This window comes from Nelusetta ayraudi, unplaced genomic scaffold, assembly GCF_046127955.1.
Source record: "Nelusetta ayraudi isolate G7.1 ecotype Tasmania unplaced genomic scaffold, CSIRO-AGI_Nayr_v1 ptg000135l, whole genome shotgun sequence".
Lineage (NCBI taxonomy): Eukaryota > Metazoa > Chordata > Actinopteri > Tetraodontiformes > Monacanthidae > Nelusetta > Nelusetta ayraudi.
The window spans coordinates 4,848,524-4,863,915 of NW_027466185.1; the positions used below are offsets into that span (position 1 = coordinate 4,848,524).

At 44.9% G+C, this 15,392-nt stretch overlaps 1 protein-coding gene across 4 annotated transcripts in view; it reads left to right on the forward strand.

Annotated features, from left to right (window-relative positions):
• The first annotated feature begins 323 nt into the window (after nt 1-323).
• kcnc2 (potassium voltage-gated channel, Shaw-related subfamily, member 2) overlaps nt 324-15,392 on the forward strand; it is a 77,322-nt gene continuing 62,253 nt past the window's right edge. For 3 of the 4 annotated variants that reach the window (XM_076011565.1, XM_076011566.1, XM_076011564.1), the window contains exon 1: nt 324-1,298. In XM_076011565.1, the coding sequence (XP_075867680.1) occupies nt 741-1,298 (558 nt within the window). In that variant the 5' untranslated portion in view covers nt 324-740. The remainder of the gene's footprint in view (nt 1,299-15,392) is intronic. The other variant, XM_076011569.1, reaches the window with a different exon arrangement.

Below are 15,392 nucleotides of genomic sequence, written 5' to 3' on the forward strand. Positions count from 1 at the left end.
AAACCTCCGTCATCCTCTTGATTTTGCTTTTGTGACTTTTATGACTTAATTTCCCCCAACCAGTTCTCCCACACCCACCCTCCAATTCCCTTCAACAAAGAAACATCCGCATCGGGGTGTGACTCCTGTGACGGAGTGATGAGTAAACCGACCTTGCGTGTTTGTTTGTTTTTTCCTTTTTTTGTGAAAGGGCCGTTACGTTTTGGGTTTTGTTTTTTGTTTTTTGGCTGGGTGGGGTCAGGGGTAGTGGTGGAGGTGGGCTGGGATGGAGTAGCGCGCTGACGAGCGGCTGCGCGCCTTGGCTAGAGGCAGGGACGCACAGCCGCGGCAGACGCGCGTCGGCAAGAAGAGGAAGGAGGCGAGCAGCGAGCAGCGGCGGCGCAGTCGGTGCGGAGCCAGGGCATCATCCACTCCTCCACTCCTCTTCAGGCTCTCTCGGCGGAGCCAGCGGGGATCCACGACCGGGCGGAGGAGAGAGAGAGAAAAAAAAAAAAGAAATCACGGCCGACAGGCAAAACGATGGACGCGCCTTTCGCATCAGCTACAAGTCGCGGGTGCGACGGCTGAGCCGCTGCGCAACCCTGAAAAGAAAGGAAGGAAAAAAAGAAGAATCCTCCTTGAACCAAGGCTGCCCGCCGCCGCTTCCTCCAGGACCGCCGCACTCGCTCAAAGTTCATCCACCCTCCCAGCCACCGCCACCCCACCCCCGCGCGCCACCGAGTCATGTCTGATACAGAGCGATGGGCAAGTTTGACGACAACGAGAGGATAATCCTCAACGTCGGCGGCACCCGGCACGAGACCTACAAGAGCACCCTGAAGACCCTGCCGGGCACGCGCCTGGCCCTCCTCGCCTCCGACTCGGACATCGACTCCGTGCTGGACCAGCTGCAACAAGTCCCCGGCTTCATCGAGTACAACGCGCGCACCAACGAGTACTTCTTCGACCGCCACCCGGGCGTCTTCGCCTACGTGCTCAACTACTACCGCACCGGGAAGCTGCACTGCCCGGCGGACGTGTGCGGGCCGCTGTTCGAGGAGGAGCTCTCCTTCTGGGGCATCGATGAGACGGACGTGGAGCCGTGCTGCTGGATGACCTACCGGCAGCACCGGGACGCCGAGGAGGCGCTGGATGTGTTCGAGCTCAACGTGGACAGCGGCGGCGACGAGGACGAGGAGGTCGGCAAGCGGCTGGGCATCGAGGACGTGGCCGCCGACGGCAACGCGAGCCTGTGGCGGAAGTGGCAGCCGGTGATCTGGAATCTATTCGAGGACCCGTACTCCTCCAGGGCGGCGAGGGTAAGGAGGGCGCACCGCCGCGCCGCGCCGTGCCGCGCCGCGCCGCGCCCGGTGCGCGCTGCTCACGTCGCCTGATGGCACGGCTACTTTTAAACACTCGAAAACAACTTTATGCTTCGCAAGTCAGTCAAGTTTGGTTGGCGTAATAATAATAATAATAATAATAATAATAATAATAATAATAATAATAATAATAATAATGACCACAGTGACAATCTTCTTCAACTTCTGATTTGTAACATTCTCACATTTCATCCCACTGATTGACTCTAATCTGCGCCTGCTGTCTCAGCCAGGTGTCAGGTGTAATCGTGCAGTTTCCAGCCTGTTCTCGAATCAAGGCGCAGTTGTCACCTCGGGGATAAAAAGAAGCAGATTTTTCCACTTGCCAGCAGCAAAACGAGGTGTTAACGCAGAAGTTCTCAGCAGCGGTGTGTTTTCAGTGTGTAGGCCTGTGCCAAGACAGAGGCTGCATAGCCTACATTGGATGCTGCTTATTTTAGCCGGGCGTCTTCCAATCCACGCTGCCGCTGCTGCTCCTGTTACTGCTAAAGATTTATTGTATCGTGGTTCTATAAAGTTCACATTTCTAGATCTCATTCCTCATCCATCATGCCCCCCCTCTCCCATCAGCTTCTGAAACATGCCGACGAATACAAAAAAAAAGTGTGTGGGACTTTTATCTTTCCAAAATTAGTGCAGCGCCTCATGCTGGGAATAGGAGAGATGTAAACTCAAAGGCCACATGTGGCATCGCTGTCGTTTCCTTTTTGATCAGCCCACTTTTACTCTGGCGCCGTGGGAGGCAGTGTGACCAATACGTTTTCTCAGAATGGAGCACAGGCATGAGATCACAGTTGAGACAGATAACAAGTGTTGTTGTTTTAGTTTTTTTTTAAGGGGGCGAGGGGGGGGGGGGGGGGGGGGCGTCTTAAACCTGACACACTTCAGATCTTTGTCTAACAGCCAAAACAGCGGTGAGTCAGACCCCCCCCTCCCCATCACAGTGAGATACACAGGGTCTCTAAGCTTCAGATGAGTCCGCACGATTGATAGGCAGTCAATCTCTGATTGGCCTGCTCAGGCTTTGGAGGCATGAACAGTCGCAGGCCACGTGGTCAGCGCATGCAAATGGAAAGCAATGCCCGTGACGTCACCCTCAGTGATGTCATAGGCTGGAGACGCAATCCACGGACCTTCCCAGACGGCGAAAGGTCAAAGTGACAGGCACAAAACAGCCATTTGAAAACCAGTGGAGGATCTGGCATTGTGGGAGATCCAGGTCTCAGGCCAGAAGGAGGAAAAAAAAAACTATGCACAAATATCTCAATTTTTGTTGTTGTTGTGACACAGAAAACTTCAACTTCGCAATTTTAAGTAGCGAAAAGCACTGCCCTGAAGGACCCACAGGCAGTGTTTGACACAGACTGTAAGAAAATACAGAACACAAAATGTGTTAAGAGGGACCAGAAGCTTGATGTTTTATATGAAAAGCATGTGGCAGTGCATGCAATCCTGATTGGAAAGTCAGAAACTTCAGAACCTAAAAACAAAAAATGGCTTTATTACTCGGACTGGCTGAATTCCAAGGACTCCAATTCTGAGTCTCCTGATCATTTCTACCTCTTGCCTGTGTTTGATAACCAGTTAAGTCTAATGTTTAAATGACAAAAGTATTTTTGAATCTTTTAGCTTGAACTAAACATTCACTGTAAATAAAACGTAAACGACAGATGGTCCTGAAGGCAGCGCCACGCAGAAACCAAAGTGTGTGTGTGTGTACAAAGAACAAAATTCTACCTTTTCATTTTTTAATTTGCTGTACCTAAATTATGCCTCCATCAGGGCAATTATAACTGCACTCAGTTGTCATTTAAGTCAGTGGAATTATTGTCCCACTAGTCTCTTCTTCTAACAGCAGACCTTATTTGAAAACAGCGAAAGAAAAAAGAGAGAGAGCATAATGCAATTTCGTGACAGAAATAGCACTGGTTTCATTTCTGCTGCGGTTACATCATTCCTCCTCTTCATTCATCTTCATAGGGGCGGCAGCTTTAACGGGAATACGTGCTCTTTTACACCAGATCTCACTGTTTTGGAGGTGAGCTGAATAGCGAGAGAAACCTAATATTCTGCGCTGAAGCTTCAAACCTGTTCGTTGAAGTCACAATGTGGAATCAAGCTGGAATCACTGCACTCCCAGTGTTTTTGTTGATTTGTTTGTTTTCTAGCGGCGTCGGTTGCTCCTGGAAATCTTGTGGTGAGTCAGACTGACTGGCATCAGTGATCAGTTTGGCCCGTCAGTCCAATCAGTATTTGATTCTGTCCTCGGCTGCACAGTTTGTTACTTTAGTACTGAATGTGTGTGTGTGCGTGCGTGCCTGAGTGTGTGTGTGCGTGTGTGTGCGTGTGTGTGGTTGTCTGACAACCTCCACCAGAAAACTCCCCTGCAAAAGGTCACACAGAGGTGAATATTAAGGGCTAAAACAAACATCACAGCAACTTAAAGGTCCAGTGTGTAATATTTGGCTTGATTTGTGATTTTTATATTGTTAAAAAAACTTCATATACGGCCCATAAATACATTAATAAAAGTGTGTAACGTACAATAAAAGTAATTTGGTTTTCCTACCCTGAGAATGTTTCCCATACATATACAGATAGATGTACAGGCGTGTCCAGGTTTGGGTACGCAGGCCATTGTAGCTCACTGGCAAGCTCAGGAGGGGGAAAGAGAGTGAAAGTAATCAATTGATGCCTTCAAAATCTCCAAATATTACACACTTAACCTTTAAACTGTGACACGTTGATTCTCGGCGAGGATGGACCACTAAAACCAGCTGTAAAGGGAGCAAGTGCAGTAGTTCCCTCGTCTCCTTCAGGCTGCAGACCAGGTCGTTAACCACTTCGCTGCTCCAAACAGGGTTACATTTTCAGCTACTGGCAGAAATAAAACTGATGTGACCTGCATAAGGAGCTCCTATAAACCTCCTCAGCTCTCATGTCTGTGATGATTTGGCTTCTTTTTTCAGGAGAAAGTGACGCCGTGTCATCCCCTCTATATTTACGTCAGAACTTCACAGTCACGGCTCACAAGTGCCTATTTTTAAAGGACAAGCTGCCACATTTCTCGGAATTTGTTGCCTTTTTTCACATTTGTTACCCAAATATCTCTCACTCTCTTATTTTTTTTTTTGGCGAGTCCTCAGCTGACAGAGGCGTGAGCTGAGATGGAATGGAGGTAAATATTGAGTTGGTTCTGGCGAAGCTCCCTGGCAAACGGGAAAGCCGCTCGTTGTTGGAAGGCTCCGCGTTGCTCCGTGTCTCCGCTAGCCAGCAGAGGTGGGAAGTAACTTAGTACAAATACTTTGTTTCTGTAGTTGAGTAGATTTTTCAGGTATCTATACTATACTTGAGTATTTCTTTTAACAATGACTTTTTTAACTCCTAACATTTGGACACAAATATCTGTACTTTCTTCTTCTTCTTACATTGGAACAACATGTTTGTTACTTTTCTGATTAAAATATACAAGTTCTGTTTAAAGTAATTCAATTCTTCTTATTTTTTTTATTATAGTTTTTGCTAGAAGTGGAGCTATTTGAACTATGTGTAGTTCAGTATAAAAGTTGATCATCTATTGGAGGGAGGTTGTTTTAGAGTACCTCCTAAAGTTTAGACTACTACCTTTTGGGTCACTGTTCAGTACATTTTCAGTACAGAGAAAAATACCTCTGGTGAGTTCAGTCCAGATTATTCTGTCACAGCTTTTTCATTTGACCAAAATTATTAACAAATTTGTTGAAAAAAATATAGTCTTATTAATGGCAAAAAAACCAAAACATTTTTACTTTTTACTTAAGTACATTGAGCCTGTACTTTCTTACTTTTACTTGAGAAAAGGAGTTGACCGAGTACTTTTACTTTTACCATATATTTTTACCATAGTATTTTTTATTTTACACAAGTATTCATGCTTTTACAGAATGTACAGAATGTGAATACTTTGCCACCTCTGCTAGCGAGTAGGACACGAAGACGAGCATTCGGACGTCGCTTCTCCAGGTCAAAGGTGTTTCACCCACGGGATGACAAAGCTCAGTTGCAGTAGTGTTTAAGTACAAGGTTCTGTGAGCCAACGGTAAGTTCAGGCTGTGAGCTTCCGTTCCCTTTAAAAAACAAAACAAAAAAAAACTGGAACACCCAAAAACTGCGCGGGATCAGCTGTCAGCCGGAGCTGTGTTACTTTAGCGGAATTTAAGCAAGCGAGTTTTAATGAGAAAAACATCAAAAGTCTCACTTGTGTTGGTGCTGCTAGCAGTCCGTGGCAGCAGGCGTATTTCCCAGAGCCCCGCCCCCTCGCTGCTTCCACGCCTCTCCTTCCACCACCCCGCACATGGAGACGCAGTTCCTGCACGATTTTCCTCGCGTACGTGTCCGTCTTTGTGGAGAGTTTGATCCTGTGTGTTGAAGCGTGTGCGCGCAAGTGCTCTCTTATTGTGTTAACCTGTCTGTTTGTCCCCCCCCTCCTCTCATATCTCTGTAGTTGGCCGTTGCTGGATTGGGATGGTAACACAACGCAAGGTTTTCTTTAAATTGAGAACAAAAAAAAAGAGGCAGAAACACACAACACCCACCACCTTCTTGCATTTCCCATATCTGTGCTCAGAAGCAATAGGTTTAGCTGGTGCCTGACTTTGTAGTCCCACAACCCCACCCCTCCGCCCCCGCACCTCACCCACGCACTCTCCCCGCAACCCGACCCACGTCCCCCCTCTCACCCTGCCCCCCCCCATTGATTCCATCCGAGACTGCAGCTTGCTTTCTTCCACTTAAGAGGTTAAAAACCTCAAACCGTCTGGGTGCCGCCTGCCGCACGCCTGAAGATACCAAAGCCAGGCTGCACGCTCAGCCCGCCTGTTGTCATGGCAACATCATCGCTCATCGCCACGGCCTGTTTTCATTCAGATTTGTCCGGTCCGTGAGACTGATTGATTTAGGGACCTGCTCGAGCGTGAGTCCTCATTTCTCAACTAACCCCTTGCGTGCCAGCTTTGTCGGCTCTGAAACGGGCCGACTTGCTGTCGCTGTCACGGCCGGTTGATGCTTGCATGTTTTTTGTTTGTTTTTGTTTTTTTTAAAAAGCCGCCCTGTTCAAGGTGACACAAGGTGATGTGCTCGAGAAAGTTTTGACCCCCCCTGTTCCACTCCCCACCGCTGCCCAGCTGAAGCTACAGGTGCTGGGTTATATTTAGTAAATGGTTTGAACTATGAACTCATTTTCCGTTTTTTTGTTAAAAATTCTAAATATTCACGTTTCAGTTTAAACATGGAGAGCAGACGCACAGTGAGGCAGCAGCGAGCAGAGCCTCACCTTGGATTGCGCAAACCCTCACACTGTGAGTGGGTCCCTGTCTCTCTGTATGTCACCAATCAAATGTTTTAAACAATTTTACTATACCTCAACTCTCAATAGTTTAGCTGATGTTTATAATATATGTAGTAACCTTTCACGTATGCTCAGCGATCTTACAACGGCAGTAAAGAGGCATTGGGTGAGGTAGGCAGTTGTCTTACTTTGAGGTAGGGGGCAGTCACGAGTCCAGATATTCTTATGCTACTCTGCAACTGCGGAGCAAGCAGTCGTCATTGTTGTATTGGAATTGATGGAAGTAACATTTTCATCTAGTGATTTCTTCATTCATTTGCAAGGTTTTCATAATGAATCTCTCAACATCTGTCTCAACCGCTGCCGCTGTGTGGGGCAGCTGCCACTGACTTGCGGCAACTGAGATATAAATGAAGAAAACCAAGTGAATGTAGAAATCACATTATGAAATGCTGCTGCCAGTGAGTCTAATGCAACACTGAAGACTGTTTTACAAAATAAAAAAAAGGCAACAACTGATGCCCATAACAGCACCAGTAGTGTGGCAGGTCAGTGGTAACTGCCTCGGACACCCGCAACTAGAATGAAAGTCAGGAAGCAGGAAGTGCCACAACTAGCTGCCACTGCCGTGAACTGACCCAGCCCCTGCTGTCAAATGGTGAATATTGTCCTCTAATGGTTTCAGATACATTTGTAAATCTGATTCTGATGGGAGTCAGTGGTGCCTCGCCAGCAATGAGCCTCACCGCACGTCACTGGTAAACACAGTCTGACGTGTAAACAGCAGCAGACCTGACACCGGGTGGAGGAGCGCGGCGAGTAGCTGGCCAAACGTGGGCGGTGAAGACGCACTACTGGGCATGTTTGCAGGCGCTGCCAGTCACGTTAATCTCGCCCGCCAATCACCACCAGTCGGTAGTAACTCGCCGTGTCGAGGACCGGAGAATCGCAGGCCACGCTCATTAGAGGAGCGATTAGGTTGAGGAGCAGCTCCAAGATCATCATCATCGCCTCAGTGCAAGGTCCCTGGAAATGTTTTGTTTCTCTCACAGGGCAGGAAAATATACGTGAATCTAAATATTACATTGCATTATTCAGTTCATTTAAAAGTTTAAAGTAATGTATAAATATTCTTGCAAAGGCTAATGATGGTCAGGAGTCTTGTGAATAATCACAAAAAATAAAATGCTCGCATGATTTATATATATATATACATATATATATATATATAAATATATATATATATATATATATATATATATATATGTATATATATATATATATATGTATATGTATATATATATATATATATATATATATATATATATATATATATATATATATATATATAAATATATATATACATATATATTTTTTTTTTTTTGGGGGGGGGGGGTTATTTATTCATTTTTAAATAGATGCCCCTAGTACACATGTAATGTCTCAAATTATCTCAATTAATTTAGTAACGTAGCATCAGAGAAATGCTGAAAATACCAGGTAAATTCAAACATATAGCATCATGCACTTGATACTGTATCAGTATGTGACGCTGGCTGAGCCACAGCCCTAGTGTTTGTGAGAACAAAGAAAGTATAAGACGATGTTGGTTGTATGATCAAAACAAAAAAAAATATATAAGTACGAGTGCGCAGCAGCCATCACGACCAACAGGAAGAGGCTGAAATACCTGTCAATCATGTGAACATCTGCCAAAACAGACTTCTGTTTGAGGCTATAATACAAATGTCCAATTCATTAGGTCTCTTTTCCATGAAGGAAATCAATACTGACATTACTGCACAGAACTGTTGTTCAACTAAGTCAACTAAGCCAGACTCCAGTGGAGCAGTCTCACATGTTATTATTAAAAACCTATATAGATCTGCAGAAAAAAAGCACCTTTAACCTTCTGTTTACAGAACCTACATCAATGTTTGAACCTCCTGATAAAACTGATGCATTTGTAGCATTTGTTGAAGGGGATAAAAACAAAGTGCGTTCATCATTTAGGGCAAACTTGGCTTTGTGAGTAAGTGAGTAAGCAAATGTATACTTTTTAAAAATGAAATCATCCTTTGTTGCTGGAAGCAAACAGCGATATGTAACTAGGGTTTTCCTTTTTGCATAATCCCCCAGTTTATTTTGAATTTTAGCTTTGTAATAAAAATCCAGTGGAGTTGACTTAAAATCAATTCAATGTGGGCAAAGAAGTCTGTTAACATCCTGGCAATTGGGTTGTGAACCTCGACAAAGCCAAAACTACATGGCAAAATAAAACTGAGCCCTGCAGAAGCTATACGTACATTTGTGCCATATTGACAGTTTCAGCAGGAAGAAAAGCCACAGACTAACCAATATATAAAATACGATTCCCATCCTTGTGAACATGAAGACGTGGATCATGGTGCAATTTGATTTCCATGAAACGACATCATCTCGAAATCCATCGCCCTTTGAATTCTTGATCTCTTTGAGTTTTTCTTGGGAATGATTAAAAAAAAGTGATTGAAAACGCCACAACTGGCAGGTGACTAACGATGCTGCTCGTTTTTTTTTGTTTGTTTGTTTTTTTTTACCCGTGAAAGACTTTTCTCTTCCCCTGGCGTGGTTGGAACAGAAACCTTTTTAAGTGGCATCTATGCTTCAACACGGCGAGGGGGCAACATCAAGCGCAACAGCGGGATGGCGGGGAAAGCATCATTGTCTGCATACGGAAGCAGCCGAGAGCGGCCTGTTGGATAGTTAATAAGGTGGAGACGCTCAGTATGCATGATTGGAGCCCCAGCGTCCCAGCCAGCTACAACACGGCATCCCGTCAGGCCTCGCCCCCTTCTCTCTCTCTCTTTGTCTGAGTGTCTCTCTCGCCCGCCCAGAATGAAGAAAATGCTCTTTCTTTGTCTCTCCCCCTTTGACTCGAGGTGTTTTAAATTATTACGCAGCAGATTAAAAGCGCCAGATCCAACATACATGAAGCCGCTGACAGAACCTTAAACTGCTGGAACTACTGTGCCGGGCGACTTTATTCCCTTTTCTATTTTTGAGATAGAACTGTATTGGTATTTTTGAAACCAAACTTTTTTGCCCTCTGGTTACAAAAAAATCCCTGTCCACTACAATGGTGTGATAAAAACTCTCTGTCCACATGAAACCACAAACTCAACCCCAAGCAATGTAATTCATATGCCAAAGCAGAAGGTGGCGATATCACTCCTTACAGGAAGACCATTTAGGCCAATCACAAGGCTGGAAACACAACGACCCCGAACCGAAGCAGGGTGGATTCTTTCGTACGGACTGACGGCGAAGTGGAGCTACTGTTCACAGTATAAAATCAACAGAATTCAGCAAAATGTGGATTGGGAGTCGTGTCAGTCAAAGTATGGCGACGTGCAAGCTCATAAGATACACAAAGCACTAATATGTTGCTAAATAGCACCAGTGTTTCGGCGAACACCTCAATAACAGCAACATCGTCAGGTGGTCACGTCCACGGGTCTCAGTTGAGACGCCTCACTGTTTACCGTCACACACCGTGACACCGTTTAACAATGCAGACAAGAGGTTATTGCGGTTTTCCTCGGTTTTCCTGTCCACACATGGCTGCTGCAACCAGCCCGGACTCCAGATGCCAAAAAAACTCCAAAGGAGCCAACAACCTTGTGTGTTACATGTGTATGAAAAGCCTCACAGGAAGGAGGTTCACTCTGCTGGTTGGGAATCAGCTCTAAGTCAGAATAAAGCTCTTTGACTTCAGGTGTGTCATATTATATTATATACATGATATATATTTGCCCTTGGTGACATGCAAGGAATGGAAAGTCCTCTCTTCTCCTCCCCCCACTACCCCTCTCTAAAAAGCTCAGTTTTATAGATGTGAGGCAGGTTTGAACACCAGTCAGCATGGTTTGCCTTTGACTGATTCAAGCATTTTGAAGCATGAGTGCATGTACGATTGACCGCAACGGCAATGTTTCTTCTTTTTCTTTTTTTTTTAAATCTGTATTTATGTGTATCAGCTCAGCGTCCTTCCTCTCCTTCCTAATATCCTGGTTAATTGTCAGGAGTGATTCCTCGGGTGCTCCTCAGTTTTAGGGAATCTCAAAGTTTAAAAGCATGTAAGCAGATAAACTGAGGTGCTCCGGAGGGGATGTGCAATTAAAAAGCTTTTATTGGAACGTGGCCATCGCTTAAAACCATGCCAACGTGTGTTGTTGCCATGGTGGCCTTCTTCAGGGGAAAGCTTAAAAAAAGTGGCTTGCAGTGTGAAGCATCTCATAAGTATGGACGCAAATAAAAAGCAAACAAACAGGTAACCACACAGACAGGTGGGCTACATGACATTAGCAACACAAAGACATTGATGTTGGAGAGGAATAGCTGAATTGGAGAGCATTCAAGATCAGTATTTCATAATGGAGAAATGAGTCCATTGAGATTTTTAATGCTAGTGTGTGATACACAAACACACAGGCACACACTGACATATATACACATATGCTGTATGTTGGAGATGGGTAACATCTACTTCATCATATGCAGTTGCAGTCATGATTCACCTAATTGAAAGAGCTTCATTGGTTACTGCAGCAAAAAAACCCAAAAAAAAACGAAAAGAGGGACAGATGTCACCCTCGGTGAAGAAGTGCTGCCAGAGATGGAACAGATCAAAAAGAGGAGGGCAAATAATCTTGGACGTCCATCAGTGCCGAGTCTCCAGCCGTGCACTGGATTATGCAGCGGAATGGACACGCTTCGGAATCACTTAGGATCGGCCCAGATAGGAGTTCTGTATCTATGCATTTATGGATGCTGTGGCCGAAGGCGTGCACCATCCGTAACCCCTGCACGCCACCTGCCGGCCACCAGGAGGAGCCCTGACGAGGCCCCCCGCCCACCGCCGCACCCTCACACCCACCCCGGGGCCACGTGAGTTCTAGCAGACGTGCCGTTTGCCGTGTGAGCTCAGTGCTGAATAATTGATGCTCATCCAGTCAGTCTGAAAAGACGGAGCGCTTCCCAAGGACAACGGATTGACTCCAAGTTCTTTTGTCTGGCACCGTTTGTACAACCCTGAGGTTCCTGCATTAAAAGGTCATTAATAAAGCCCAGTTCGAGGCCTAGCTCTTCTGCTCTGCTGAGTCGCTAATGCTAGTTCAGTGAAAGAAAGTCAATTATGCTTTTAACTAACTGGCCCCAGCTAACAAATGATGGGCGTAATTAACTGGCCTTGTTTACCTCAAAGGATATTTTCCCCTCTATTGTTTATCATGTTAAAATGTGTTGTTGTATTTTTTTTTTTGAAAAATTGGAGCTTTCTTTAAAACTATGACTGCCTTACTTCTTAGCCGAAGATTTCGCTACACTGTCACTTAGCAACTTGAGCCTGGCATAATCTAATAAAATGGCATGGCCTTCAAACCTTTCTCTCCTAGTGCCATGTATTGAAAGAATTCTTCCACACTGCACGGATTAGCATTTGGTTTTGTATGCACTCCGGGAGCCTTCGCAGACTTTACAGGCAAAAGGCCAGGCAGCGCTTTCGGCGAGGCGTTTACTGTTTCCTCCAATAAAACTGTCGACAGCCACATTTAAAGTGCTCGTGGACACAGATGAGGGCGAGAGGGAAGGAGTTGTCATCGTGTGATAATTCCTGAGAAGTCGCTGGCTAACCCCATTTGACAGCTTTGGATGCAGTTGCAAGGTGCAAAGAAAGTGACGGTTCCGGCTGTTGCAGAGCGCCGGAATCCAGCGTATCCTTTTGCCAACATTAGCGTGCGGTCACCTCACCAGTATTCAGCCGTGGATGCAAAGGAGTGCAAAGGGGGAGGCATTAAAGAGGATCCACCGTTTATAACGTCGGCATCTACGCAAGAGGTTTGCAATTACAGGGCAAAGTGACACAGTCGATGGAAACAGTGCCGGACGGAGATCAGCTGAGGATCTCTCACTGCTGTGAAAGGCCCAGTGTGTAAAATTTGGCTTGATTTACAATTTTTATTTTTGGGTTGCAACCCACAAGTTGAGGGCGCTGCTCGAGATGTAGTGATTTTAGTTGTTGAGCTGATGGCTTTCAAAATAACAGGGCATTGGATCTATTTTTGCTCATCTGTAAAAAGGCAAAAACAACGGTGATGTAGAACTACAATGTAAATCAGCCCCCGCCCCACACACACACACACACACACACACACACACACACACACACACACACACACACACACACACACACTTTGAGACGATGTAAACATAAGTGGCCTCGCCTGAGCGACCTATAAAAACTGTCAACTTCCTTCACTGAAGCCTGCTTCACAGTTTTTTTTTCTCTCTTTTTTTCCTCTCCCGCGGGATCCGGAGTTTGTTTAATTTGAAGAGTATTGTTGGGTTAGTCTTCACGTTCCGCTGAACATTCCTTCACTCCCTTTGAACTCCTTGAAATGGTTTGGCACATTTCAGTTTCCAATTGCTCCGGGATTTGCGCCTTCCAAGGAACAGTTGAGAAGTCCTTTAAGTTGTGTCGATGATTCTTTCTTCTTTCCAGGGGTTAACAGGGTTGAGGTACCTATATATCTATTTACATGTCTATATATATATCTATCTATAGATATATATATCTATAGATAGATAGATAGATAGATACACTATTGGTTGTCGTTTACCAAGGGCAATGCAAGGTGTCGCAAGGTGTTTAACTGCAAAGCTCGAGTGTTAAAAAGTTTCAAACAATTCTGTAATAGTTTGGGGTTTATATCTGGAGCTAGTTGAAGACCTCGCACCCGAAAATTGAGGACCTAACATGTGAACAACTAGCTATGAGTCTGCACAACATGTGAAAGGCCCTGAGATAACTCTGTTATGACTTGGCACTAGAAAATAAAGTCGAATTGAATCGAGTCAACTTGATTTAGGGGAACGATCTGTTTGCTTGGTTAAGGTGAGACAAATGATTCTATAGAAATCTTTTCAGGTGATTGCATTTGTACCACTATCGCCTTAGGATAGAGACGCCGAGGAGCAGTAGCCCTGCTGCTTCTGAGGATGCAGCTGAAGCTAGTTATTCATTTCCTCCAGGCCCTCCTCCAGCAGTAGTCGCAGTGCCATAAACTCAAAGGAGTTAAATCCCCACTGTTACATCAGGAAAGTAGGTTAAGCAAAGCCTGATTCTCCCAAACTTTTCAGATATTTATGGAGAAAAATATTATTATTATTATTATTATTATTATTATTATTATTATTATTATTATTATTATTGTTATTATTATCATTATTGTCAACAACAACACATTAAACAGTAGAGGCATGCATCTACAGATGTTTTTTGTACTGTGTGAAATTTAAAGCTTAGATGCGCACTGCACTGTGTGGTCATCTGCCATCAAACCCCAGTATACTGTAAAATAATTTTGTCTGGTTATATCATGAATTATTAAAAAAGCAAAAAGTAAAAATGCATGACTTGAGGAGGGAACAAGCAAAGTGGGTGTGACAATTGGTCTAAAGTCCCTGAAAGTACATTCATTAAATTCTGCATGTCCAAGGCCTGCAGAAGAGAACAGTGTGTGCTGGTGGAATGAATAAAAGAATATGTGGCAGATATATTTTTAATTGAAGCCTGACATGCTTCCGCATTCCCGCAAGTCTTGGGGAAGAGGGGAAGAGGGAGGGGGGGGGGGGGGGGGGTTGAGGCTGCTGTCCATCCTTGCAATGGTAGAGAGCGGTTTCAAAAAGGAAAGGAAAAAGTGTGTTTACCTTGAAACATAACTGTGAATCCCTGAAGACTTTGACTTAAAGGTTAAGTGTGTGCCCTGCGATGAACTGGTGACTTGTCCAGGGTGTCACCCTGCCTTCGCCCTGAGACAGCTGGGAGAGGCTCCAGCAGACCCCTGTGACCCTGAATAGGAATAAGCAGGTATAGAAGATGAATGAATGAATGAATGAATGAATGAATGAATGGTTAAGTGCAGTGTCTTTCGCTCTCTCTCCTCCTCCTGCACTTTCCCGTGAGCTACTGAGGCGTCCACCTTCTTCTTCATTGGTTTGCTTGAAGATGCGAGCAGTGACCCTAATTACGAAACGCGCTGTCAGGCTTTAGAAACATGGCGGTGAAAGATGGCAGCTAACTACTTATATTGTTAAATATAAATAAGAACCGTTCTGTGGGTAGAAAATCAGATTACTTTTCATGCACTTCAAATACACACCTTTATTGTATTTATGGGTAGTATATTAAGTTTTTACCAATAGAAATCATAACTCAAGTCAAATATTACACACTGGACCTTTAACACTGTGATTCCTGTTGGAGGAGTTGGGGCTTCCGTTTTCAAACGCCTTGATTTGCACGTTGTGTTTGGCCTCACGGAGCCACTGGTTTGAAAGCGAGCTGACCCACAACCTCGCAGCATCTCTGCTCCGAGACTCACTGTTAAGGTTCACCGACGGCGACCCGGCAGAAGCTGTCCTATTAGTAATTCTCTACTGGATTCACTCTCCTGGGAAAGCAGCCTACAGCTTCCTACTTTTCTCCGGGCGTGCAGACAGCAGGATATTCACGCCTGAGTACATTTTCTCTCTTACAAAGACAGTGTCCTGTCTCTGAGGCACAGAGGTTGAAGGCCTGAGAAAACCCTCACTTTTTTTTTCTGTACGCAATTACTTTAAAAGCTGACAAATGCAGACGGACAGATGCCTCGCCTGTCTGTTCA